Here is a 25439-nt window from a genome sequence, read left to right on the forward strand (position 1 = left end):
AAAAGAACTGAGAGACTGATACATCAATAATTCTAATATCAGTACAATGAACACCAGTACAATGAACAAGCGGCACTTACCTTAAATTCGCAGTCATATTCAGCACTTAGAATATTCTGAAAACTCGTCGACGTCAACTCATATGAAGATCTATCATTCGTTTTTACAAATATAGTTATAGGTCTGTCATTTATACTTATATCCATGTTGAACTGTATTTGGGTTTCACCGGCTGTGAAGTTAACTGATGAAAAGTCACAGGAGGCATGGTAGTTACCTACAAAAGTATATGAGTAAATCTGGATGGAATTACAAAGAAGACGAACGATAAATTAGGCTAGAAACTACCATTTTTTTGATATAGTATCATCCGATGCTTTATCTAAGAATAAAAGCAGACAGAAAATATCTATCAAATCTGATATTTATTACGGAGATAACACTACCACCATCTGGTAGAACGTTTTCCGTCGAAAAACTCTTCCGTCTTCGACGCAGAATACATGCTAGCGGCAACAAAGGGTAAAACATGTGGCACTATATATATTTCTCTGCGCATTGCTTTACTAGTAAGTCAAATGAATAAATTCGATCAGGTAGAAAATATGACCTCTAGAGTGTTAAGGTTTTGTCTTGATTCGAGCTAGTGCATAATTCTTGATATTTCTGTACATTCAAATGTCAAATTAACCTATAATTAATAAAGATTAACACACTGGCTACGTTTCGTGTAAACTAGATACCTACTTGCCCAATTTTGACCCAAAAAAAAACCAGTTTCAAATTTGACTTAAATTACAAAAAGGAAAACATTCTGGCCAACTTTCATAGATATTTGACTAAAATTGTGACTTCCAGAGTGTTAAGGAACCAACTGTCGACGCCAGATTGACGATGTGCGCCACACCATCCACCTATACTTATAGCTTACCTGAATGTTATGTTCAGGTGAGCTTAAATGATGTATCACTTAAATAATGAGCATTAATAGCGAAAAAGCTCAATCAAAATACAAAAATAGTTTTAAAACGTATCTGAGTATTGAAATACACTTTCGTGCACCTAAATGAAAAGTCATATCTATCATTAAAGAGAATTCCTATAGTTTTTTTCATTTCATAGAATTTTTTTCAAATTCACATATATGATAGGAAAATTTGTGCTGAAAACAATGAACAAATAAAAACAATGAGTCACCAGGCTTGTTTTTGTGAAAAATTGTTTTGAACACACCCACTGTTGCTTAAACTGCCAGCGATTTTTCAACATTTTCATAATTTTCTGCTTTTTTATAAATACCAACCAAAATATACATCAAGACAGCACAATAAGGTCTATTGTTTTTACAGATTTTATTATATACTTTTTTGATATCAAAGTAATATTTGTAATACTATATCCTTAAAATAATGGGTACAAATGAAAAAAAAATATTGTTTCATATTCACTTTTGTGAACTTTTTCAATGAAAAATACCCATAGTGAAGAATATTTTTTTAAATTTTGAAAAAAAAAATCTGTTTCATAGAATTTTTTCCTGTTTTTCTTGTGTATAGATAATTGTATTCTTAGCATAAAAATGGCTAAAAATGTATAGGTCACCAGGCTAATATTTTTGTTAAGACCGCTAGAATACAACACCTGATCGAAGGAAAATGGCGCGAACCTGGCCAAAATGATTACATGTATGTCTGCTAGAAGTTAAAAAAAAAGTTTGAAAAATTCTTAATTCTTTCTATAACTGAATACTAAATAATCTGAAAGGTGATATTGTCTTATCAGTACTAAGTCAATTGTCTTACATTATATGAATAACACTGTCTATGTACTAAAATGCGATGTGAAAACACAACCACAAAAATGGCAAGATACGTGTCAAGCATGATACTTGTCAATACAACATAAACCAGTATCAACATTTGATTACTGATAAAACTTATCAAAAATGTTATTTCATTCAAGATTTCTCATATTTAAGATTGTCTGTCACATGTTTCAACAAATGTTGACTTCGCTTCAGTTTTCCATAGAAACTGTCGGCTGCGCAGAATGATGCGCATAAAAAACTAAAGGAATTCCCTTTAATCACGCTCTCACTCTACCTACTTCCTAGTGTCCGGTTTGTATACCGGTATACGGCATTTAGCGTTGCAAAAATGGACACACACGCTATGAGAAAATACAACCACAATATGTCAGGTCTTAAAATATGTTTACATCTGTAGATAGAGTATATTAAAGGAGCATACATCAGTTTTGCTAAAAGCTCTTGTTAACTTCTTCCTCGATTTTTATTCATATTACACATATTAGTCAACATGTCAGGATGTGTTTTCCTATGCTGATGTCAGTTCAAACATTTTGATATGCATAAAACTGAAGTTCTCCATTTTTAGACGGCCGTAAAATGTCAACCCTTACTTGGAAGTGCTATTATTTCTGGTCCTAGAGTGTTATTGTTCCTTTATTGTACGAGTTCTGATTAAGCCGAAAGGGATGTTACACTTTTCGTTAAAGCTTATGAACCATGCCTGCTGCGGTCGCATGTGTTACTATCTTCTGAAGGACCTGCTCACTGATGCAACGAATGTACCTGCTTCACTGCCATCTATAAAATTACCTTTTGTAATCCAATTCAGATTGTTGTGTTGGTTATATTTGTAAATGGCTAAACTTCAATCTTACATTATATCTTATAAATATGTAAGTACTCTGCTGGCCGACCTGGAGATGTTTTTTTTACAATTCAAAATGTTGTATTCATAATTATGTTAGAGAATTGGAAGTTACCATACCTACAGAGTTATTTTCAGAATTATATCCGAGTTCTCGCAACTTGTCACAAGAAGAATCTTTACCAATTTCATCGCTACCGTCTTCGCAATCATTCACTTTGTCGCCAACAAGTCGATCTGGGATGCATTTATTACCATCGCAGAGGAATGAATTTATACACTGGTCTGTATAATATAAAAAGTAAGACGGTCAAGCACATGGTGGACAACATACACTAAAATAATTGTAAAACTTATTATGTTTTTGGCATAACTATTAACAAAAATATTTTACCGCATTCCCTTTCGTCGCTTCCATCAATACAGTCTGTGTGGGCGTTGCATCTCTTGTCTAGTGATATACACTGCAAATTGTCACATGTATGTTCTTCATCTTCATCACATTGTCCAAATTCTGCAACATTTAATGCAATAAAGGACACACTTTTAAATTAAACACTTCGTTCGGCTATAGAGCTGTAACTTGTACCAATATAAATGTATACAAGAAAATGACATAATCATTTTGAACTTTTGAACTATATTTCATATAGTTTCATTTACATTTTTCTTAATAAAATGGAAGTTTTGCAATGAGCAAAAGTCTGTCTAACTAACTTATAATAATTTTTATATGAAAATTTTATAATGTATTTTACCAACTGTTAATACTTTAATAAATGTGCTTTAAATGTCACTGTCATATTTTGTTTTGGTAACATATAATGTTGACACCCTATATAAATACAATATCATATGAAGGACATGGCCGAAAATGTGTTTCCTACATATTATGGTCTGACAGTAGGATTATATGTTAAGTGTTTTTGTCCAGTAAATTTATGTTCTCTTAAGAAATAAATACTTTAAATTTTGGTGGGTATTGCCTTGCTTAACATAACTCCTCACTGCTTATCCACACCTGTATTTGTATTTATAGTCGTATCACTTTAAATACCAGTCTGACAAGTTTTAATCCCACGGGTTTTTCATGGGCAAATTTAGTGCAGTGACAAGTACATTCTTTATCTGAAATCCGTAGAGAACATATCGTTTACAAAAATGACCTCCCACCCTTCCCATTACCGTATCTTTGTTGTTTTAACATATTTCTGCCGTCAAGTTTAATTTATTTCAGGGCCATAATGGTGTACCATGCTGCTGAGCCCTGCTACAAATGTACTGCTGTCACGCCGCTTCGGTAATCTACGTTATATCGGTAAACAAACTCTTTTCATTGTGTCAGTGTAAACTCAGTTGTGCTAGTATGCTTCTGTTGGTACATTTTATCATCATGGAACAATACGGTTGAATGGAACCGACTTGATTTTAAACTGCATATATTCATTTATAAACATTTCGAATGTTACTATCTTTTTTCTTTTTTGGTACTTTATGGTTCTTTCTTGTTTTTGTTAAATTTGGTTTAAATTTAAGCATGAAGTTTTCATCAATTAGCTCGGGCTCTAGTTCATTCAAGGTTTACTACACAAAGCGATAACACGCAGGTTCGCCACATCCTGGCATAGTATTTGCAGAAAAATGAGGAGATGGTCTTAATGTCATTTATTCTGTAAAAAAAACATAACTAAAATATTTCTGTAAGAAATTCATCGATTTATAATTTGATGACAGTTCACAGACATTACCCAGTTTGTTTTTTTTTCATACTGTTTTTGTTCTCTTTGGCACATTTATTTTATCTACTAGAAACACTGATATTAGTAAATACTCGGAAAGCAGGGGGTGGAGAGAGCCTTTTCGCTGGTCAGAGCCTCGGATTCTCCCTACCTCCCCCCTCATATATAAAGATATTATAAAAATTAGTAATGAGTTAGGGTTAGGGCAGCCGGCTCGCAGCATACGATTAACCTGTCTTTCTGGGTAGTTTTTAGATGAAATTTAAAAAAAATGCGTTTGCACAGTAGGTGTATGTGTATATAAACTTGATTTTATTAGTGAACATACATCATTTTTTATTAGTAAATATACATGTTTTGCATTGATTTGATTTCATCATTTTAGAATTATTTTATTGTAGTGACTTAAATGGTGCTTACAAATTGGTGATCTTTATTCGGGGTACAGTAAAGAAAGTCTTCTTTATCAATAGGTTTGGCTCAAGTCAATTCTAATTTCATTTTAATTTTGTCCGTGTTGTGAGCAATATTTCATTATCCACAAAATATTTTATTATTGTATACTACGGCAGTATCAAAAACAAGTTCACTTGTCTAGGTTGACCTTCTCGTATCTGCAACCTCGCGCTCGGTAGGTCATCTCTTATTATTGGTGTTACTGGGCGGGCGCCCTTTAACCGTTAGAGGGGGCCTTGACCATGTGGTCGGCCATTCACCTGGTTCATGGATTGACTGTGTCTTATATAAACAGGGTTATTCAACTTATCGGCCATACGATTATTAGTTATCAGTCGAAAGTTGCATTTATTATATGTACGTGTAGGTCCGTGCATATTATATACTTAGTAATTTGTGGATCACTTTGCTACAAACCTCTAACACATCGGTTATGTTGAAACAGACACGTAAATCCCCCCTGTTTTCTTACGTTTCCAGTCTGTCGGTTAGCTCAGTCAATCGCTTGGATGGATTATATTATTAATTGTAGCATAGTTTGCTATAATCATTCCCTCGCACCAGGTCCGTTTTTCATATATTACATTAAAAACAAATTTTTCAATATTTATTTTATTTTGTGCGTTTGTTTGCTGAAAGCCTTCTTAACTTACATCGGATTTTATTTTGATCTTAGTGTTATGTTTCATTTCGTATTTACTTAACTTTAGGAAGAATATTTTTTGTTGATATATCATCTCATGTCATAGAGATCTCTGAGAGCATCTTTGCCTCGTTTCTCATTAGTGCGATTTACTAGAACCTACAATTTCCTACTAGGTCTGGTATATTCTGTGCTTATTGTCATAGTTTTCTGCACCTTCGCGCTGCTATGTTGCTTCCATGCATTTTAGCTGGAGCTTTGTCCATATTTCCTCATAATTTTCATATAAACCATGCTATTTACAATTTGCCATAATTTTTCATTCAAAAATCTATAATAAAGTCACGTCTTTATCCCACATAATTTTATTTTGTTTTTTGTCACATTACTAGGTAATTTACTCTTGTCTTAAAAAGCGATGAACTCCCTTATGCAGTCAGACCCGTACTGTAGACAACCTTCAAATACATATAACCTGCTTTACCCGTCTTGAAAAATCCAAGTTTTCACAAATATCAGCATTTTCAGTCCCCAAGGGAGGTTTTGCAAGCGGGTTTGACTGTATATATATATAAATACCCTAGCACCCACCAATAAATTAAGTGATTTCTGTACAAAAGGAATATACGTGTAGTGATTTTTGTACCAATGGATATACCATAAGTGATTTTTTGTATCAAGAGATTTGCGTTAAGTGTTTTTTGGTATATAAGGGATATATGTTAAGTGCTCTTCTTTTTATAGGGATATATGTGAAGTGGTTTTCAGTATATATGTGATATATGCTAAGTGCTTTTCTGTATATAAGGGATACACCAAAAGTGCTTTTTCTGTACATTAGGGATATACGTCGAGTGCTTTTCTGTTTATAAGGAATAAACGTGAATTTTTTTCTGTTCATAATGGATATACGTTAAGTGCTTTTCTGTACATAACGGTTTAATTAAAAGGTCTTTGGTACTCACCACAAAACTCGTCTCTAGAATCGGAACAGTCGGAAAAGAAGTCACATACTTGACCGACATTAATGCAATTGCCATCTCCGCATGAAAACTCAGTTTCACTACAATCTGGTAAAGTATTGTGATAAATATAAATGATATTTGAAAAGTCATTTCAATATTTCAAATATTCAATATATGACATGTTTGCAAGTCAAACGACAGAACAGAAGTAAAGTCACGTGTGTCCAGAATAACATCGCATTTTAAAATTAAAACAAGAACTAGAGTCATCACTAATGCTTTCATACAGAAAAATTAAATAACATGATCATGACCCAGGACCGTCATTTGTGACCTTTGGACCGAGTAACACGGGTTAAGCACTCTTTTATGTCGTCTTAATGATGTTAACAATTGATGCTAATTTTATCAAAATCCTTCCAGAGGTTAAGAAGATATGGGGTGGACACAAATTTACGGTATCTGATATTTTACCTCTAAGTGTGACTGACCTTGACCTTGGACATAATGAATGACCTTGACCTTGGAAATGTTGACCATTGTTGTTTGCATGTCGTCAGGATTGGGTTAACAAATGATAATGTTAAGAAATTCAACTTAATGGTTCAGAAAAGATGGCACAAATGGATGCTCTCTGATCTTTGACCTTCCAGTGTGACCTGACTTTGGACTTGATAATCCGAGTTATGTGCTGGAAATAAACAACTAATGCTAATTTTATGAAACTCTTACTGACATTTAGACGATATGGAGAAAACATGACAAAGCGTTTCGGTTTTTGACCTACCAGTGTAACCTTGACCTTGGAGTTAGTGGCTCTGCATGTTATCATTGATGTTTATTTTATGAAAGTCTTTCCACAGGCACAAAATTAAGCTATTTCACATTTGACCCCAACATGTGACATTGACCTTTGATCTAATGACCTAATCTGTGCACCCTTAAACACTTCAAATGATAAAGCATAAGTCGTATTCAAATATTCTTTGTAAACTCGGTGTGTTTGGAGGCTATGGAGAACAATTACAATGTAATTTCTTTGAATATACATCATATTCTTACAGCCTTACTAAGGTATTAAACAACGTTTTTGTATACAAGTGCATTTTGATAAATTATCACTGATATAATTTACAATTTCTATCAAATGAAAATATTTTATAGATTTACAGGTGTTTCCTATTAAATGTTTGGTTCCAATTAAATTAGTGTCTTAATGTTCAAAGTAGGTATGTATGATTCACAACCGAGTATCGAAGGCCATGTTCTGAAAGTGCAAAAGAAGAAGAAAATATCTTACCATCCTTTCCAGGACAATCTATCTCATCAGATGCATCGACACAGTCAATTATACCATCGCATCTAGCCAATATTGATATCCACTCCATGTTTCTACAACGGTAATATGATGTATTATCCAGGCGCTCAGGTAAATCATTTCTTTGAATTGCATCTTCTTCATGTACAAGAGGGTGATCTACAGTATAATCATGAGTAATAGAATAGGATGAATCATAAATATATACATATTGCTTTGTGACTGCTAGTTTAAAAGTCAATATTGCTATCAGATGAAATCTTCTTAGGGACTATGCAATTGTTAATGTATAGAATGTTATTATCACATTATCCAGAAGTATTTTAGTACGTTTTGTGGTATTTTAAAACATACGTTTTACTAGAGATGATCAGAAAGACATAATTTAATAAAATTGTCAGAGTTGCTCATTATATCAATTTTGAACATATGAGCGAATAATAATAATAAAAACTAACATATTAGATAAATTCAGATTGATAAGTTTTATTCAAATGGTAATGCTTTATGAAACGCATTAAATTAAATGAACACAACTATGCTTGAACGCATCTACATTTTTGCATTTAAGATTTAAGCACACATTGACATTGCTCGTAGGTGAAAATGACCATCTTTAGCTGAATATTGACGAGATGTTTAGTCAGTCTCAATACACAGTTCAGTTCATTAATGTGTCAACCAACAAAAAACATAATTTGTAATTTTCTACATACTTCTCAAAGTATTGAAGCACAAAGTTTCGTCCGAAAAATCTAAACAGTCAAACGATCCGTCACATTTGTTAAACCATAGTATTTCTTCACCATCCTCACACTGAAATGTACGGCTATCAATGGCCCGGTATCTGCCATCAGCTTGTTCTTGTGGCGAAGTGACTTAAGTATGCAAGAAGTTACAAAAATATACGGTATACAAAACACATAACATTTCAAATGTGTGTAAAAGTAGGTGTAAAACAAGCAAAGAAAGATATTGACAAAGTTATGATCTTAAACCCCTCGTCGAAAAAGTAGCTGATTAACCTATTTCGCTATAAAGATATGTATATGCTACCAGTCATCTAATTAGCCTTGGTTTGTTTGAGCCGCGCCATGAGAAAACCAACATAGTGGCTTTGCGACCAGCATGGATCCAGACCAGCCTGCGCATCCACGCAGTCTGGTCAGGATCCATGCTGTTCGCTTTCAAAGCCTATTGCAATTAGAGAAACTGTTAGCGAACAGCATGGATCCTGACCAGACTGCGCGGATGCGCAGGCTGGTCTGGATCCATGCTGGTCGCAAAGCCACTATGTTGGTTTTCTCATGGCACGGCTCGTTTCATTTTAAACTCAGATGTAAGACGTAGTACATAATATAATTAGAATTGATGATGGAATGTCCAGATCAGCAAAATAATTAGAAATTACTCACTGTTGTGATTAAATAAGGTTATACAATAAACATTATCGAAAAATTTTCATATTAAATGCTGCGTTTAGGTGGCTGCACTATTAAGAGCGTTAGCGGATTTTCATTGTTGTTTCATCATGCATGTTAAGGCCATACCAAATTGATTAATAGTTCTTCGGAAAATTTTCAAAAAAATGGGAGCGAGCGAGCGAAATTTTTTTTCTTCTCAATTTTGATTTTTTTCAGAGGCGGGTAGATTTTACATGGAGCGAGTGGGTATTTTTTCCACAGCTTGGACCCTAGAGGAGGCGGTTATGATTATACATGAAATTAACATTTCTTTAAGGATAACACAGAAATCAATCATTTACAGTGTGAGTAACACAGTACATAGCTTTTCTATATGTTTTAAAGACTACATGAATGATTTTGCAAATAAATTCTTGCCAAAACTCACTGAATTACTTTGTTTTTATTTTGTATTTATAATTACTAAGGGATGAGTGTCTTATTTTTAATTTTGATTGTTCTACATTAATCTGAAGGCGTGCCCATTTAACGGCAGAGGATGAGGAATATTTGAGACAAAACGGGCACCCGAGTGGAATAACATATCTTCTTCCCAGTTAGATGGCTTCGACACATGAGCAACTTTGTGCCCCTAGTGAAACTCCAAACGGTAGAGGTGAAGGGAAAGTAAAAAATCACTTGACCAATGAGACCAAACGGAGTTAGGCACACAAATGCTTCGACATTGCTCGAATCCCATTGGAATAATTTCTTAACAGATCAGGCTAGCTTAAGTTTTTGTGGTAGAGGTTCAATTCAGTCAAAAATGATAACAGACGGACAAAGAATGATCCCAATATGGCCACTCTTAAAAGTGCTATTTGTTGTGTTTTGATTGACCCAGAAATTTTGAGTTGGGAAGGTCTGTTTTTTTTTTCAGTTTCTTTCTTTCAATCAATTCACAGCCAATTAATATACAAACAGGGAAAATTGGGGTTAAAATAAGACAGAAATTATTTTTATATCTACACTACTTATTTGAAAAGCTAAACATTTTTTTAAACTGAATATATGCATTTTGACAGAATATCTGACTGCCGTACTAAAGAAGTTACGTTTAAAAAGATTTGGGCCCGAATCAATTAATATGACGGATCGGTCAGGATCTGTGAACAAACTTTTTTTTAAGATAACACTCGGCTTTGGCTCTAGATCTAACATATTGGACTAAACAACTGATAACAAATGGTTTGAAAGCTTTATCTGAACAGTATTTCTATGTTTAATCCAAACTTTTAATTGAATCCCCGTGCACGTCTTACAAGTCGGGCTTTGTTCTTTTCACTGTATTGAACAATCGTAGAACTGCCTACTTCATCACCTACCGGCACATCGAAGGCCATGTGTGGCACTAGCACAGACACTCCAGATTTAAAACAAATGATGAACAACACCATAATTCCTGACTTTTTGAGTTTGAGTCATCAGCTACATGTATTACGAACACATGAATTCCGATCAATATCACTTTGATGCATTAAAACAGCGATAAAATCTGTTTTGCCGTTATCATTCCGGACCGCGTAATAAGAAAAAAAAATTTCGGAGATTTTTATGTACGTGCGGGCGGGTGATATTTTTTCTCGGGAATGAAATCATTGTTGCGGTAGTTCCGACGACAACAAATCAATTTGGTATGGCCTAAGCATTCATGTATAATACTTTATTATTGCTAATACATTATAATAATTATAACTTTCACGAATACTCACGTTGTAAGAAACAAGGTTCTTTTTTATTGTGTTTGGTATAACACTCGAATATTCCTGACGAATATGTGTCCTGGCAGTAATTGAAATATTCTGTTTGAGTTTTCGGCCCATGTGACATTTTTTCGGAAACCTTCTCCTTTGCTTTATGTGCGCCAGAACTTTCACAGAATGCTCCAGAATATGTGACATTGATGCGTAAATAATTCTTCCAAATAGCGTCCTCACAGAAGTCTTTTTCATTCATACTAGTAGAAACTGCAGTGGAATACGAATAAAAAAAAACGCTCGTCTTCAGAATGGATAGGCCTACAAAGGATTTACTTTTTAGCAGAGAAAGCAATTTCATTTGACAGATATAGAAAATGAAAAGTTAATTATTCATTTAATGTAGGAAGTACTATCTTATAAAAACGATTGTGCAAATATGGAAACATCAGTAAAATGAGATGAGATTATGGGATTATGGCTGTCTTTTATTTATTATGTTTTAATTGGTTTGGCCGAGACGCTTATACTTAACCCAAGGTAAGTTTTGTCATTTTTTTATTCATACGTGTATTTCAGCGTTGCACCCTTTCCGAGTCGAACAAAGGAAAAACTTTAAAACGAAAATCACGTAAGTTAGAGCACTTGACTGTTCTCAGATCATTTCTTATCAAAAAGATTACAATTCAAAGCTTGATGAAAAACTTATTTTTATATTTTAGCCGCGACAGCAAATTCATCTTAGATAAGAAATCGGGACAGGAATATGTTTATTTAAAGTTATATGGATTAAATCAATAATTTCTGGTGTTTAAGCATGTTTCAACGTTCCCTTGTAACAAACATTAACATTCAGAGAGTTCTGTGCCACGAACGCAAGAACTATTTCAAACCTATATAGTAAGAGATGTAATGCTTGTTGGAGCAAACAGAATATGTATGTGTGCGGTGATGGGAAGTTATGTATTTTAGGGGTCTCTTACCTCCATTGTTTTTTATTTGTGACATACACACAAAATAGGACGCCTTTGCTGTAGAACAATGCAAAGATTTCCATGTATCGTCAACAAAACGTTCGAAGTTTGTTGCGGTGCAGTCTTCACCTTCCAAAGGATACCCATATTCCCTGTAAGAATAAAACCAGGACAACTAAAAACATCTCCAGAGGAACAACCGCTGTAAATGTGAATAATAAAATTGGAACAATTAAAGATTTTTTTTAAAAATACAAAAAGAGCATGTGTTTGTTTAGGCTACACAACCGAACTGACAGAACAGAATATATACTTCATTTCAGATTATTCAAATTACGGCACAAAAGTTGGTTTTGTCAGATAGGCACAATGAAACAAAAAATCGAAAACATCTTTTGGTCAATCAAATCACCTTATTGACGTCTCAAATATTGATAAAATGGTCTCAAATTGAGAAAATATTTTATTTTACAGAGTACCATTTAATATTCAAGTGCTAGTATCATAAAACAGCAACTTTAATTGTGAATGGAATAATTAATCAGATTCTTGAAGAACCAAATAACATGTTTAAACATTCGTATATAAGTAAAACTTTGTTGTACCACGCCGAATAGAACACAGGGGAATCATTCTCCCACACGTATGTCTTCTTCCCTTGGTTTCCGCTACGTCTCAGACCTGAATCAAAATCGATGTTAATGTAATGTCTTGCGAAAACTTCTAGAAGGAATCCTTTGAAACAGCTAAAATAGCATGTTCTCGATGTCTAACGAGTTATCAGATGGTATAGTGACACAAGACGTTTTTATTGAAGATAAAGATAGATACGGTAGAATTAGAATACAGCATTGCCCCAACTGACTTAAAAATATTCCAGTATGGTACTGTAGCTTTCATATTGTAAATCTAAGATCTATTAAATGGCTAAGTCTAAGATTTATAATACATTTAAAGATAAAACAAGTTGAGATGACAAGAGTGATTCCTTTGTTTTGTTTTAGCTGATACGAGCACAAAGTACTTTGAGTGAGCACTTGTAATCCTCACCCTCTCGTCAACGTCCGCCGTATGTCTGTCCACATTTTCTACATATTCATTTGTTAAAATCTGTAAAATGATTTTCTGGAAACAAAGACACGGTTCGAGTCTGTTCATGAAAGTTTATGAGAAAAGTGCAATACCATCAATGCCCACTAGCAACGGTTTTGGTGGAACTCTCTAAATGCCGTGTGGCGGCCCGTAGGTGGACTCAGTGACTGTTGTATTTTCAGGTCCTTTGGGATCATTTAAAATATTCAATTTTATTTATTTATATTTTATTTTGTTTATTTTATTTACTTATTATTTTTTTTTTGGAAGTGGTGGGTGTGTGGGTGGAGGGAGGGAGGGGGTGGGGGGTGTTAACGTGGCACGATTTAGGTCCAATGGCGTTTTTTCCAGCTTTGATGATGGAGGCAGACCCGGGTGCCTCTCCGTGCATTATTTCATCACAGGCGGGCACCTGGGTAGAACCACCGACCTTCCGAAAGCCACCTTGATGACTTCCTCACATGAAGAATTCCATGCACTGAGTGCAGCTTGAATCTACATCAGTGAAGGACTAGTAATTCGGAGTCAACGACCTGGAGGACCCCCTCCCCTAATTATTTTATTATTACAGAATTCAACAAAAGCCGGTAATAGGGGGATTGAGGGGTATTGCACATTTCAGTACCTCTCACGAACTTACTTGTACCTCTCACGAACGTACTAGTACCTCTCACGAACTTACTTGTACTGAGTCAAAAGTAGTATGATATTATTTTGCTTGGTTGCATTCTAAGCTTCAAAAAGGTCTTCAGATGTATTCTATTATTCATTATACATATAAATTGAATGGAATCCATGATCCTGAATGAACAGAAATATAAAAACACAAAACTTGTGTGGTCACTGATTCATGGATGTCAAAGTCGAGAACATAACTATATATTGATTTTCCTTTCATTTTATACTGATTTTCCTTTCATTAAAATGAAAAAGAAATTATACAACGGACAGACATACAGACGGACTGACAAATGGATAGACTGACAAACGGACATGCTGATTACTAAGAGGCTTCGGACCTTACACTTTTTATTCAACAAAGCTTATATAATGTTATACAGTAACGGTTACCTGTAAACATTTAGATATAATAGTTTACCAATGTGTGCCAAGGGATCTCCTTTCAATCTGGCCTTAGTTTTGTATCTCGAGTTCCGTAATAAATAGTTGATATACTGCATTTCGTATCTCGATTTCACAGATACAAGCAACAGATTATGCTTCTCACAAGTTTCTTTTGCTTTCTTCCAATTCTTTGGTTTAGATTGATGAAATATTCTGTAACATCTTCCAAATGTTTCTGAACAAGCTGAAAAAGAAAATATCAGGTACATATTTGATAACGTGAAAAAAGCATACATTATTTAATTATCAGCTATAAAACCATCAACAAAAATTAAGAAACTAATACTTTTATTCGTATTCATCTATTTATACATGAGAATGCCAGGATAGGATGACAGCTAAAATTGCCATAAAATGTCATTTCAATATTATTTATTTTCACAATGGAAATATAACGGATAATTAGAGTTTTATTGTCAGATTCTTGACTGGACTATTTGTCCCATGTTTTCACTTCTTCACATTATAGTTATTTAGCAACTGCTGTAGCAATATTTAACTCAAGAAAACAGCCCCTTCGTGTTTTGTTCATAGAATGAAGAATGAGTAAAATAGTATGAATAACGCATATGGATCTATTTGAAACACACAAAGTGAATGCGACTAATGATTTCAGCTCCTAGTTGGTTACTGTCATATGACAAAAGGACATACTCTTTGTTGAAAGGGTGCAATTTCAAAAATGATATTTGCTCAGCAAGATTATTACTAGTATATATAATTAGCAACTATAAACAGTCCAAGCACACCCCAAAAGACATGCTGAAGTATTCAGGTTCTTGTCAGATTTTGCTTCATGTACAGAACAATTACCTTCAATTACCTTAACGTCATTGCAATTACATGCTGGGATTGCTTAGAAAGTCTATACTTGACATTTTGTTAGCATTCTCACCATGAATCATGAAATAATTGCACTTTAGAATTCAGTGTGAGAATTGAGGTCGTAATGACCCGCATACCACAACTGCGACTTGGAGTTTCATAATAAGTTTATTCTACTCGAAAATATAGGTTAAAGATATCTAAAATATCTTGCCCTTGCAAATCTGTTCATTAAATACATAAAATAGAAACCCCGTTATTTAGTGTATCTGTAGCTATGACTAGACGGCTTGTATTCTGATGCTAAAAAACTGCTTAGGAACTGTTTATATCGAGCGTATCACAAAGCTGAACTTAGTTTAAAGGTGACTTGAGAAGTTTCGTTCCAAATTTTAGACAAGAATTGATAAGAAAAATCATACGATTTTTCGTAATTCCAAAAGAGTATGTCGTTATTTCAATAAAAACTGCTTTTTCCCCATCAGTAAAACGCCACTACTTCTGTGAAAACCAATGATTCACTTACAAGTGTATCGCTCGCAATCTATATGCATCGACCTGTCAGTTAACGAGCTAAGAATTAAGAATTGGTATTGGTACAATAGTAATTTTCGGCGTTTTGAATCTTGAATCAGCGTGGAGCACCATGGCCATGGCCTCTAACTTCAAATTAATTGTCCCTCATTCTACGTGGGTTCGTGCATCACTCGGGGCGTTGAATTCTTCATGTGAGGAAGCCATCCAGCTGGCTTACGAAAAGCCGGTGGTTCTACCCAGGTGCCCATCCGTTATGAAATAATGCCCAGAGGGGCATCTGGGGTCTTCCTCCATGAAACGCTGAAAAATTACCATTTGACCTACGTCGGACGTTAAACCCAACTAAAAAGAAGGAATCAGCGTTTTTATTTTCAATCTTGAAAACAGTTCAGTGAAATATGTTAGTTGCGTTACCTTCATCTAATTCTGGATTTCGCGTGCTGGTGATATTTTCTAAAGAATGGTTAACAGATGAATAGTGGAGACGAAATCCTTCTGTCCTAACCATCCCTTTCTTTTTTGACCGCCTTTGCCGAAACTTTATCATAACTGTTGAAGTTTCTGATCTGATAACGTCTAGTGGACCAAAGGAACTGCAATACTCTCTCTCACAATCAGGTGGATAATCAACCACAACAAACTTCGACACTTTGTCTTCTGGATCTGTAATTGCAATTATTTGATAATTTGTCTTTCTCCCAAACTACTGTCTAAATGAGGGTACTAGTAAATGAAACGTTCTCAAAAGCATTAAATTAATTTACACTAAGGATAAAAGTAATTATGAATGTGCCCATAATGCAACACTGACAATGTAGGAGGAAAATTGCTCCAACCACCGAGTACAAGTTATTGACGTTTGTGCTCTACTGTGTCTTGTATGTTTGCAATGAGGTTATATTTTCCAAATACCTGAGTACAATCTATATGAAGATTTGAAGCCAACTTTGTTTACCAGTGGTTTAAGATAATTATTAGATTGTTTTTTATTTTTGACGTAACACTTCCTGTTTCATTTACCACAATGTATGAGATGTACTCAGTCCATCCACATGTGCATATTTTTATAACTAATATAGATGTTGAATGTAGTTTCACTTTCCACGTCCTTGTACTTATTTGTCACGTTTGTTTGTATGTTACGTTTAGCAAATTACAGTATCATGTAACAAGAAACGTTTCTGTTTACGTTACTTAATAAAGAATTTTGAATCTTGCACGTTTGTAACGTTTCAGTATCTGAAAATGCTAAAGGGCATAGTTATGTGTTACCTTCAGGACATATTACATAGAAATCAATGAAGTTCAACTGAATGCTGTGATGATCACCGGCACGTATCTCCCACTTTTCTTGTACTCCCACAAATGGTAGATTCAATATAGACATCGATGTTAGGATCATCTCTGGCTTGTTACAACTCTCTTTCCTACCATCTCCCCAAGGCTTATCCATGTTCACCGTAAGGCAAGCAGGAACGACTTAAATTGAATTTCATGTATGTATGCATGTTACTAATTATTATATAAATAACAATTTTTGAACACATATTACACTGCATATATAAGAAGGTGACTATTATTGTATTAATTAGTAAGCTGTTAAATCTAATTATATCAATAAAGGCGAAACATAATAATAAAAATCATGACACATGAAATAATTTCAAATGAAGTCGACAAATATATTTGTAATTTGCGATCTTTTGGACAAATGTGTCAAAAATAAGCACATTTTAACTTGATTATATAGACAATATGTTGGTTTACAACTGTAAGAAGTGACATGATCTAAAACTTAGAAAAAATATCATCAAAACAGTGATTTTCCCATAAACTCTAATTAAGAAAAACTTGTGCAATCACTAAGCAAACCAATCAAGCACACGACCCCGTGTTTTTATTTGTTAAACTGCTGGATATGTTTCGAAGTTTTGAAAAAAAAAATCAAATGTTAATCAAGTTGCATATTGTAGAAAAAACATATCCGAATGTGCAAAACTACCAAAAGATACATTTTTATTACTTGATACATGTTGGTATCCTAACAACTAGATCAATCTATTTTGCTTAGCAAGATGTCGTTTATAAAAAGTTTAGCAAGCAAGATGTCGTTTATAAAAAGTTTAGCAAGCAAGATGTCGTTTATAAAAAGTTTAGCAAGCAAGATATCGTTTATAAGAAGTATAGCAAGCAAGATGTCGTTTATAAAAAGTTTAGCAAGCAAGATGTCGTTTATAAGAAGTATAGCAAGCAAGATGTTTTCAAGGAGTATGACTGAAAGAGATTGTTCTGTTTATGTTTTTCTGTTCCCCGAGACGCGAAGCTACCGAGTTCTAACGTTTACTTGTCTAGTCATTGTAGATTATCATGTTCCTTTTCCACAATCTTGTTACCGTGGTCCTCGTCCTTCCCTCGACGAGTTGTTACGAAATCCACACTTTCAAAACAATTTTGGTACAATTTTCGTATTGTGATAATCACTTAACCTTACACACTTTTCATGTTGATGACAGGATCTCTACTTTACTGACAGAAAAGCAAGACAGAGAACAATATTATTGTCTTTACCGGTGGATGACTATCATAGTTTAGCTTTAAAGCTATAAGAATATTAATAAAAGCGTACCTGCGTGCAGTCGGACGGGAGCTAAATATCTTAGAGTTTTACTGGCGACAATTAAGAGCAAACGAAATTATTTTACCTTCACTTGTAATAACTGCGCTGAACCCAATAAGCATGTCTATCTCTGGCAAAGGACAAGGGACAAAGGTTAGGTATACCCTGTTCTCGCTCGTTTCAACAACAAATTGGCGTCCATTGAAACGGTGATCTATTTGTCGTCCTTTCTTACTATTGATTTCTTTACTAATGAGTAGTGAGTCGCTACAATCCTGTCAAAATGCAACAGAGTAACAAAATGTAAAAAGTTACGGTGGCTGATATCTGCCAACTTCGTCTTTTCGCTTTGTCGCCCGCGACAAAGCGAAAAGACGAGATTTTTGGTTTTGGCGCGTTGTCTCCTTTTCGCTTTGTCGCAGGTACTAGAGCGAAAAGTCGAGATTGAGAACACGACAAGCGAAAAACCACAACGCGAGAAGGCGAAATAGCGAGATTTCTAACGCGCCATCAGCGGCGCGTTAAAAAATTTGCCTTCTCGCCTTGTCGCCATCCTGTAGCACATGCGCTGTATAAAATATACATTCTGTCGCACCTCATAACGCTACCAGTCTACTAAAATGACCTTTTCACACTTTAAGTTAATGAAACAGTGCCATATATTTTCGTAATAATGACAACCTTGTGACTTCAGCACGCTGTACAGAAATATTCTCGAAATATATACACCATCGTCAGTTAAGTTATGGAATGAATTAGAACCTTCAGTTAAAGAATCACCCCCTTAAACATATTGGAGCAAAACTGAAAGAATTATTTAAGCCTCCCATTGTATCAAAGTATTTCCTTATTGGAGAAAGAGTAAATGCAGTTTATAATGCTTGCTTAAGAAATAAATGCAGCATCCTTTACTACGATCTTTACAATAATCACTTACGAAATGACGCTTTTTTGTGAATGTGGAAACGGAGAAGTAAATGCAGAAAATTGTTTCTTTATTTGTAAAAGATACTCTGAAGAAAGACTCCGATTATTTCAATTGACAAGACAATTTCATCCTTTAAACACAAATATATTACTCTTTGGAAAAGAAGAACAAACAGAAGAAGAAAACAGTAAAAAAAATTTAGCAGTGCAAGCTTATTTGCTTGAAGAAAGTATGGGTTTATATCAAGCATTGGTTTCTTTTGGTACGGTCGGGATGTAGAGGCAGCTTCAAGAAACAATATAGAAGCTCCATTACAGAAATGTATTCTTTGATATGCCTTTTTTTCTCTCTTGTGTTATTGCATTTTTTCTTCTTGTTATTGTTTTTTTTCTCTGAAGTAACTTGCTCACATTAAATCTGTTTAGTAGAGTATAACATTCTTGCTATGGGAAGGACTGTATGCTGATGTTGAAATAACTCGTTGCCCGAACCTTTTGTTTTTTGTTATGTGTTAAAAATGTATGTGTGTATCTTTGAAACAGAGAACAATAAAATATGATTAAACAAAACATTTCATAACAATGTGCATGTGCACATGCGCTACAGGATGAAGACAAAGAGAAAAAGCGAGATTTTTCTTTTGGCGCGTGTCGCCTTTTCGCTTTTCCCCGGGCGACAAGGCGACAACGCGGAATATCGAGATTTTTTAGTATTTAAAGCTCGCTATTTCGCCTTGTCGCGTTGTCACATAGGCTTGCTATGCTTAAATAATTCAACGATTATCCTACTTCCAGGGAAGGATAATTCATTTGCGAAAACGCCACTGAAATTCTCAACCGCTATAGAACATTGTAACTGGCCGTAAAAAAAAAAAAAAAAAAAAAAAAAAAAAACTTGTACATTAAAAACGCAAAATGGATTTTTCTTTTGTCAAATTGTCCTGTTACTTATTTCATTATTTGTTATCACAGCTAACCTAAATTGTGTTCTGAGATAATGTGTAGTTTTGGGTATGTGCTTGTGTGTGTGCCTTTGTTTTTCATCTTAGCAATATTTGCTTAATAAATATATTCTAATTCTTTGCCACAATGAAATACAGGCGCATTACTGGTATAAATAATGTAATTTCCGAAAATAAATGTCAAAGTAATTATGTTAATAAAATACACTGGAATTACGGAAATAGAAAAAATTCACACACGATTGATCGACCAACAAAAATGAACGCAATCACTGGTTTGCATCAATGTGGCTGACAGCAAATATGGAGTTATTTTGCTTCAACATCTCAGCCGAAAAACACTTATAAAATGGACACTAGTGGCAAGGAGAAATTTTGATCATATCGCAGGTCGCCGGCTTTGGAATGAAGAAATTCTTTACAGTTACCAGTAATTTCAAAAGCGCTTGATATCTTTGAAAGTCACAAATTACAACAAGAGGGTCATGATGACCCTGGACCGCTCACCTGAGTAATATGAGGTACATGTTTCAAAGATCAAACTGATGATAAAATATTAAGAAAGTCAGTAGGTCATATTCATGGTCAATGATATTCAGTTTTACGATTGGTGTACAAAACTGTGTATGTCATCAAAATTTCAAGGCTGTATCTTAAAAAACAAGATAGTAGGTCAGAAGGTCAATGTCACAGTCAAGTGACATCATATTACTTGGGATCACCAGTAATTATTATTAAACAGTCTTGGAAATAGGATCAAATGATTTTTTAAGTATTTTTTCCTATATAACTCACATAGTAACTAAGTGACCCCAGGGCGGGGCCTCTTTTAAACCCAGGGGCATAATTTAAACAATTTTGGTAGAGGACTACTAGACAATGCAGCATACCAAATATCAAAAGCATAGGTCGTATGGTTTCAGAGAAGAAGATTTTTAAAGTTTTTTTCCTATGTAAGTCTATATAAAACTTTGAACCCCCAGGGCAGGGCCTCTTTTCACCCCAGGGTACAATTTGAACAATTTTGGTTGAGGACCATAAGACAATGCTACAAACCAAATATCAAAGGTCTAAGTGTTGTGGTTTCAGACAAGAAGATTTTAAACTTTTTTTCATATATAAGTCTATGTAAAACTTGGGACCCCCGGGGCGGGGCCATATTTGACCTATAGGGATTATTTGAACAATCTTGGTAGAGGATCACTAGATGATGCTACATACCAAATATCAAAGCCCTAGGCCATGAGGTTTTTCAAAGTTTTCCCTATATAAGTCTATATAAACCATGTTACCCCCGGGGCGGGTCCATATTTGACCCTAGGGGGATAATTTGAACAATTTTGGTAGAGGGGACCACTAGATGATGCTACATACCAAATATTAAAGCCCTAGGCCATGTGGTTTTGTACAAGAAGATTTTCAAAGTTTTCCCTATATAAGTCTATATAAACCATGTGGCGCCCGGGGGCGGGGCCATATTTGACCCTATGGGGGATAATTTGAATAATTTTGGTAGAGGACCACTAGATGATGCTACACACCAGATATCAAAGCCCTAGGCCCTGTGGTTTTGGACAAGAAGATTTTAAAAGATTTTCCTTTCGGTTGCCATGGCAACCAGAGTTCTTTATGGAATTCAATTCTTCGAATAATTTTGAAAGGGCTACCCAAGAATCATTCCTGTGAAGTTTGGTGTAATTCTGCCCAGTGGTTTTCAAGAAGAAGATTTTTTAGAAAATGTTGACGGACACACGACGCACGCCGCACGACGGACATTGAGCGGTCACAATAGCTCACCATGAGCCTTTGGCTCAGGTGAGCTAAAAAGTAAAAAGTAGTTATGAAATCGAAAAGATCGGGGTCTTTTTTTTAAATTAAGTATCTGTATATTCCGTTGAAGTCTTGTATGTGGTTGGTCACGAGGCTACGGTGTTCAATTTGGCATTTGCTGTGTAGAATTTTGTATATGAAGTGTAATGTGGAGACAAGACCGTACTTTCGGTGTACACAATTCACGTGTAAACATTTTCCCAACTGCACCGGCTGTACTGTCCTCCGTTGTGACTCCAAAAATAACAAACTTATATCTTCTATATATCACGCACCATGGAAATACCAGACCAAACCCTATAATCTCATGCATTTACCTTACGCTCGACTTACAAATGACCAAATTATGCAATATTAAGTGATATCGAAATAAATTCTTCATAGTAAATGTTCTTAAATTTCTGTATGTATATTTGAGCCGTGCCATGGGAAAACCAACATAGTGGGTATGCGACCAGCATGGATCCAGACCAGCCTGCGCATCCGCGCAGTCTGGTCAGGATCCATGCTGTTCGCTAACAGTTTCTCCAATTCCAACAGGCTTTAAAAGCGAACAGCATGGAGCCTGACCAGACTGCGCGGATGCGCAGGCTGGTCTGGATCCATGCTGGTCGCATACCCACTATGTTGGTTTTCTCATGGCACGGCTCATTTGTAGAATTTATGATAAAGACAGTGTCTGCTCTCATCTTTGCTTTGAATAAGAAATGGGAGAAATACCTTGGACCTTGTAGATGATTTAGTCTGATTTGTTGATTTTTTCCAAAATAAATATTAAATAATAGAAGGAAAATGGTTTTATTTCAATACTGAAAAAGTCCAAAGTCAAACATAACTTGCCAACACTCCTACATGGTATTGTTTGACTTAAAGGTGGTTAATCAAAGTTTTTGTCAAGAAATTGATTTGTATGCATTTGAGATTTAACACCTGACCATTTACACGTAGCAGTGTTCACTTAATTAATAAAAGTTTGATATTCACTGAAGGCGCCATAAATTTAAATTTTATAAAATTACTTTGTCTAAGTAAAATATAAGACATATTGCAATCTATTTGCAAAAGATTTGCACAAACACTTGTATATTTTGTTGGAATTCTTTAGAAGTGCAAATTGAAAAATCATTATTACATATTGGAAATAAATGACTTGAGAAGCTATACACTGTTTTAAAATGGGTCTTTTGTTGTTGGAATTAATCTCTAACAGGATAGACATAAAGTAAAAGTGTCATAAATATGTTAAGCTACCTTATAATAAAATCTGTAAAAAGATCCTTTTTTAAGTCAAATTTTAAATACAACAAAATATCCGAATATTTTGGTCGCATCCAGGCACTTTCCTGTAACTGAAGGTATCAAAATTCAAATTTCGTTTTTATTATTTATACTGCTTAGTGTAATCTATCAAGAAAGAAAAAGTATCATTAAAGCTTACCTCACTCAACATCATTGAAACGTTTGTAAAGGCGATCCTCACAAAACGGTGCACAGGAAACTGTATTATCCATCTATGTTTCTTTACACCTCCATACATAAGTGCATAATCCATGAAGTCTATTGTAGCATCATTGTTTATATATTCTTCACTCGTTTTGTTGGTCATTTCCCCATCAACCATACGTACCTGATCTGAAAAGGTACGTGAATGACGAAAGTTGTGTTCCAATGTCAGTTAGGAATTCGTCTGCTGTGTATTTAAAACCTGTATTTTGAGTATTGGATAAAAAAACTTTGTTTGTGTATACTAGGATCAAAAAAAGAAAAACATTTCAACGACGTGACTTCATCGAGATGCTTTCATTCAGTTTGCATGAATTTAAATTTATAAATTTATTTAATCAAATTTTATGAACAGTACCAAAGTCATAATAAGATATTTGGTTAGAACACTGAAAATAGCATAAACACTTATGCAAAGCATCTCAGATAGGGTGTGCACCGTGAGTAGTTCGTCTTTGCCAGATATGCTTAGCTTTGGTAATTAAAACGTTATACGCGCTTATCAGTATAAAATTACAAAAGCTATACGTCCAAATTATACAAAGATTGCAAATTACAACATACATGTCACATTACACTATACACAGTAGGCGGTGTTTGAAAGCAATAGTCTACGTTATTTTTGAACAGCCCTCGTATTATTTGACGTTCACATGACTTCTGGTGTAAAATTTGCACTCACCCAGTATTTCCGAAGGGATAATTATGTATGAACGATGAGAAAATGCAAATAGTGGGTATTTCGAATCAGCATGATCCAGAATGCGAATATCGCGGTCTTGTTAGATTTACATGCTGTTGTACATTTACTACCATTCAATAGTTGAAAAGCAACATTCAATGTGCGACTCAGACTCAGATGTTCCAGCTGGTACTGGATCCATGTTTGGGTTGCACAATATTTTTTTTCTGTAATGCCACCGGCTAAATCATAATTGAAATAATATTTTATTCGATCAATGAGTAAAATACGCAAATTGTGGTGACATTTTGAATTCACGCAAATCCATTTGAAATTTGAATCTGAATTATTGATCTGAGAAATTTAAAATTATTGTCTGACTTACATCTTTACTATTTTAGTTTAAATAGATACTTCAGATGTAATAGTATTATACTAAACAGTTTATGATTGGATGCTTGAAAGTAACTGACTAGCCCTCAAAACATTTGTCACATGCTTTGTTAAGGAAACTGTGTATCGCCAATAATTTTAAAACGTATGGTAATTTATGTAACGCGAAGTTTGCGCATGGTTCAAATCTTGTGGTCGCGAACAGTTCTTCATAACTCAAGGAAAATCAAAAGTTTTCAACTCATTTTAGTTTTTTTTTTTTTAAACATTTATCTTTCTGCTTGCCGAGAAGACTTTATATTTAAATACAGTCAGAGAGGTTGACACAGTAAATAAAATTAACATAAATAATGACGAAAATAGATTGTAATAATGATGTGTTCTTTCAGAAATATATATAAAATGTAAAATATGTGTGGTCAATGAAAGAGTTAGCTGCATATTTATATATGTATATTAGGCAATCTGAACCAAGAAATTCTGTGAAAATTTTACAAATTTCATGAATTAAGAATGAAACAAAAGACTTAAACTGTATTTACCTATATGGAATAAGATCACTAACGCGACAAGAAGAGACCTCATTTCAGAACATACCATATCAGAACACAGATATATATTTATGTAACTTTAGAAGCATCCAATGTTCTCAGAATGGTCACCCACGCTGGTACAATAACAGCAAACAAATGCACGTATTCAAACATTTTATATGTAGTTTGCCAGTTTCCGGGTTTATTACAGAGCCGTTTCTGCGCATGTTATCCATTATATGTTACACCCATCTGGTGAGTAAATAATATCGCATTACACAAATACATATATTTTCAATTGATATAAATTATGTGTATAAAGCCTAGGTTTACAAAATTAAATAGAAATGATAAAAATATCTCGGTTGTCCTTTCATACCTTCAGAACATATGTTAAAAGTAAGTTTTGAACTATTGTTTAACCAACGCCAACAAAAGTTAGTAGTCTACAAATCAAAATTTCATGACAATGAGACACCAACA

The 25439-nt window shown here is 34.4% G+C and overlaps 1 protein-coding gene across 4 annotated transcripts in view; it reads right to left on the bottom strand.

The window, feature by feature from the left end:
• Nucleotides 1–25193, bottom strand: part of LOC123531432 (uncharacterized) — a 38952-nt gene extending 13759 nt beyond the window's left edge. The window contains exons 1-15 of one of the 4 annotated variants that reach the window (XR_008366066.1): nucleotides 24966–25193; nucleotides 23284–23477; nucleotides 18212–18401; nucleotides 16782–16988; nucleotides 15924–16172; nucleotides 14122–14331; nucleotides 12536–12611; nucleotides 11940–12082; nucleotides 10972–11226; nucleotides 8513–8674; nucleotides 7779–7955; nucleotides 6479–6583; nucleotides 3070–3189; nucleotides 2796–2960; nucleotides 81–277 (exon numbers count right to left, since the gene is read on the bottom strand). Coding sequence is in view for 3 of the 4 variants with exons in the window: in XM_053517515.1 (XP_053373490.1) it covers nucleotides 81–277; nucleotides 2796–2960; nucleotides 3070–3189; nucleotides 6479–6583; nucleotides 7779–7955; nucleotides 8513–8674; nucleotides 10972–11226; nucleotides 11940–12082; nucleotides 12536–12611; nucleotides 14122–14331; nucleotides 15924–16172; nucleotides 16782–16988; nucleotides 18212–18401; nucleotides 23284–23477; nucleotides 24966–25023 (2508 nt within the window). In the remaining variant the exon portion in view is untranslated. Of the gene's footprint in view, nucleotides 1–80; nucleotides 278–2795; nucleotides 2961–3069; nucleotides 3190–6478; nucleotides 6584–7778; nucleotides 7956–8512; nucleotides 8675–10971; nucleotides 11227–11939; nucleotides 12083–12535; nucleotides 12612–14121; nucleotides 14332–15923; nucleotides 16173–16781; nucleotides 16989–18211; nucleotides 18402–23283; nucleotides 23551–24965 lie in introns of all 4 variants that reach the window. The other 3 variants (XM_053517515.1, XM_053517514.1, XM_053517516.1) reach the window with 3 other exon arrangements.
• Between the last annotated feature and the right edge of the window lie 246 nt (nucleotides 25194–25439).

Source organism: Mercenaria mercenaria, chromosome 11 (genome assembly GCF_021730395.1).
Source record: "Mercenaria mercenaria strain notata chromosome 11, MADL_Memer_1, whole genome shotgun sequence".
In the NCBI taxonomy this organism is placed as follows: Eukaryota; Metazoa; Mollusca; class Bivalvia; order Venerida; family Veneridae; genus Mercenaria; species Mercenaria mercenaria.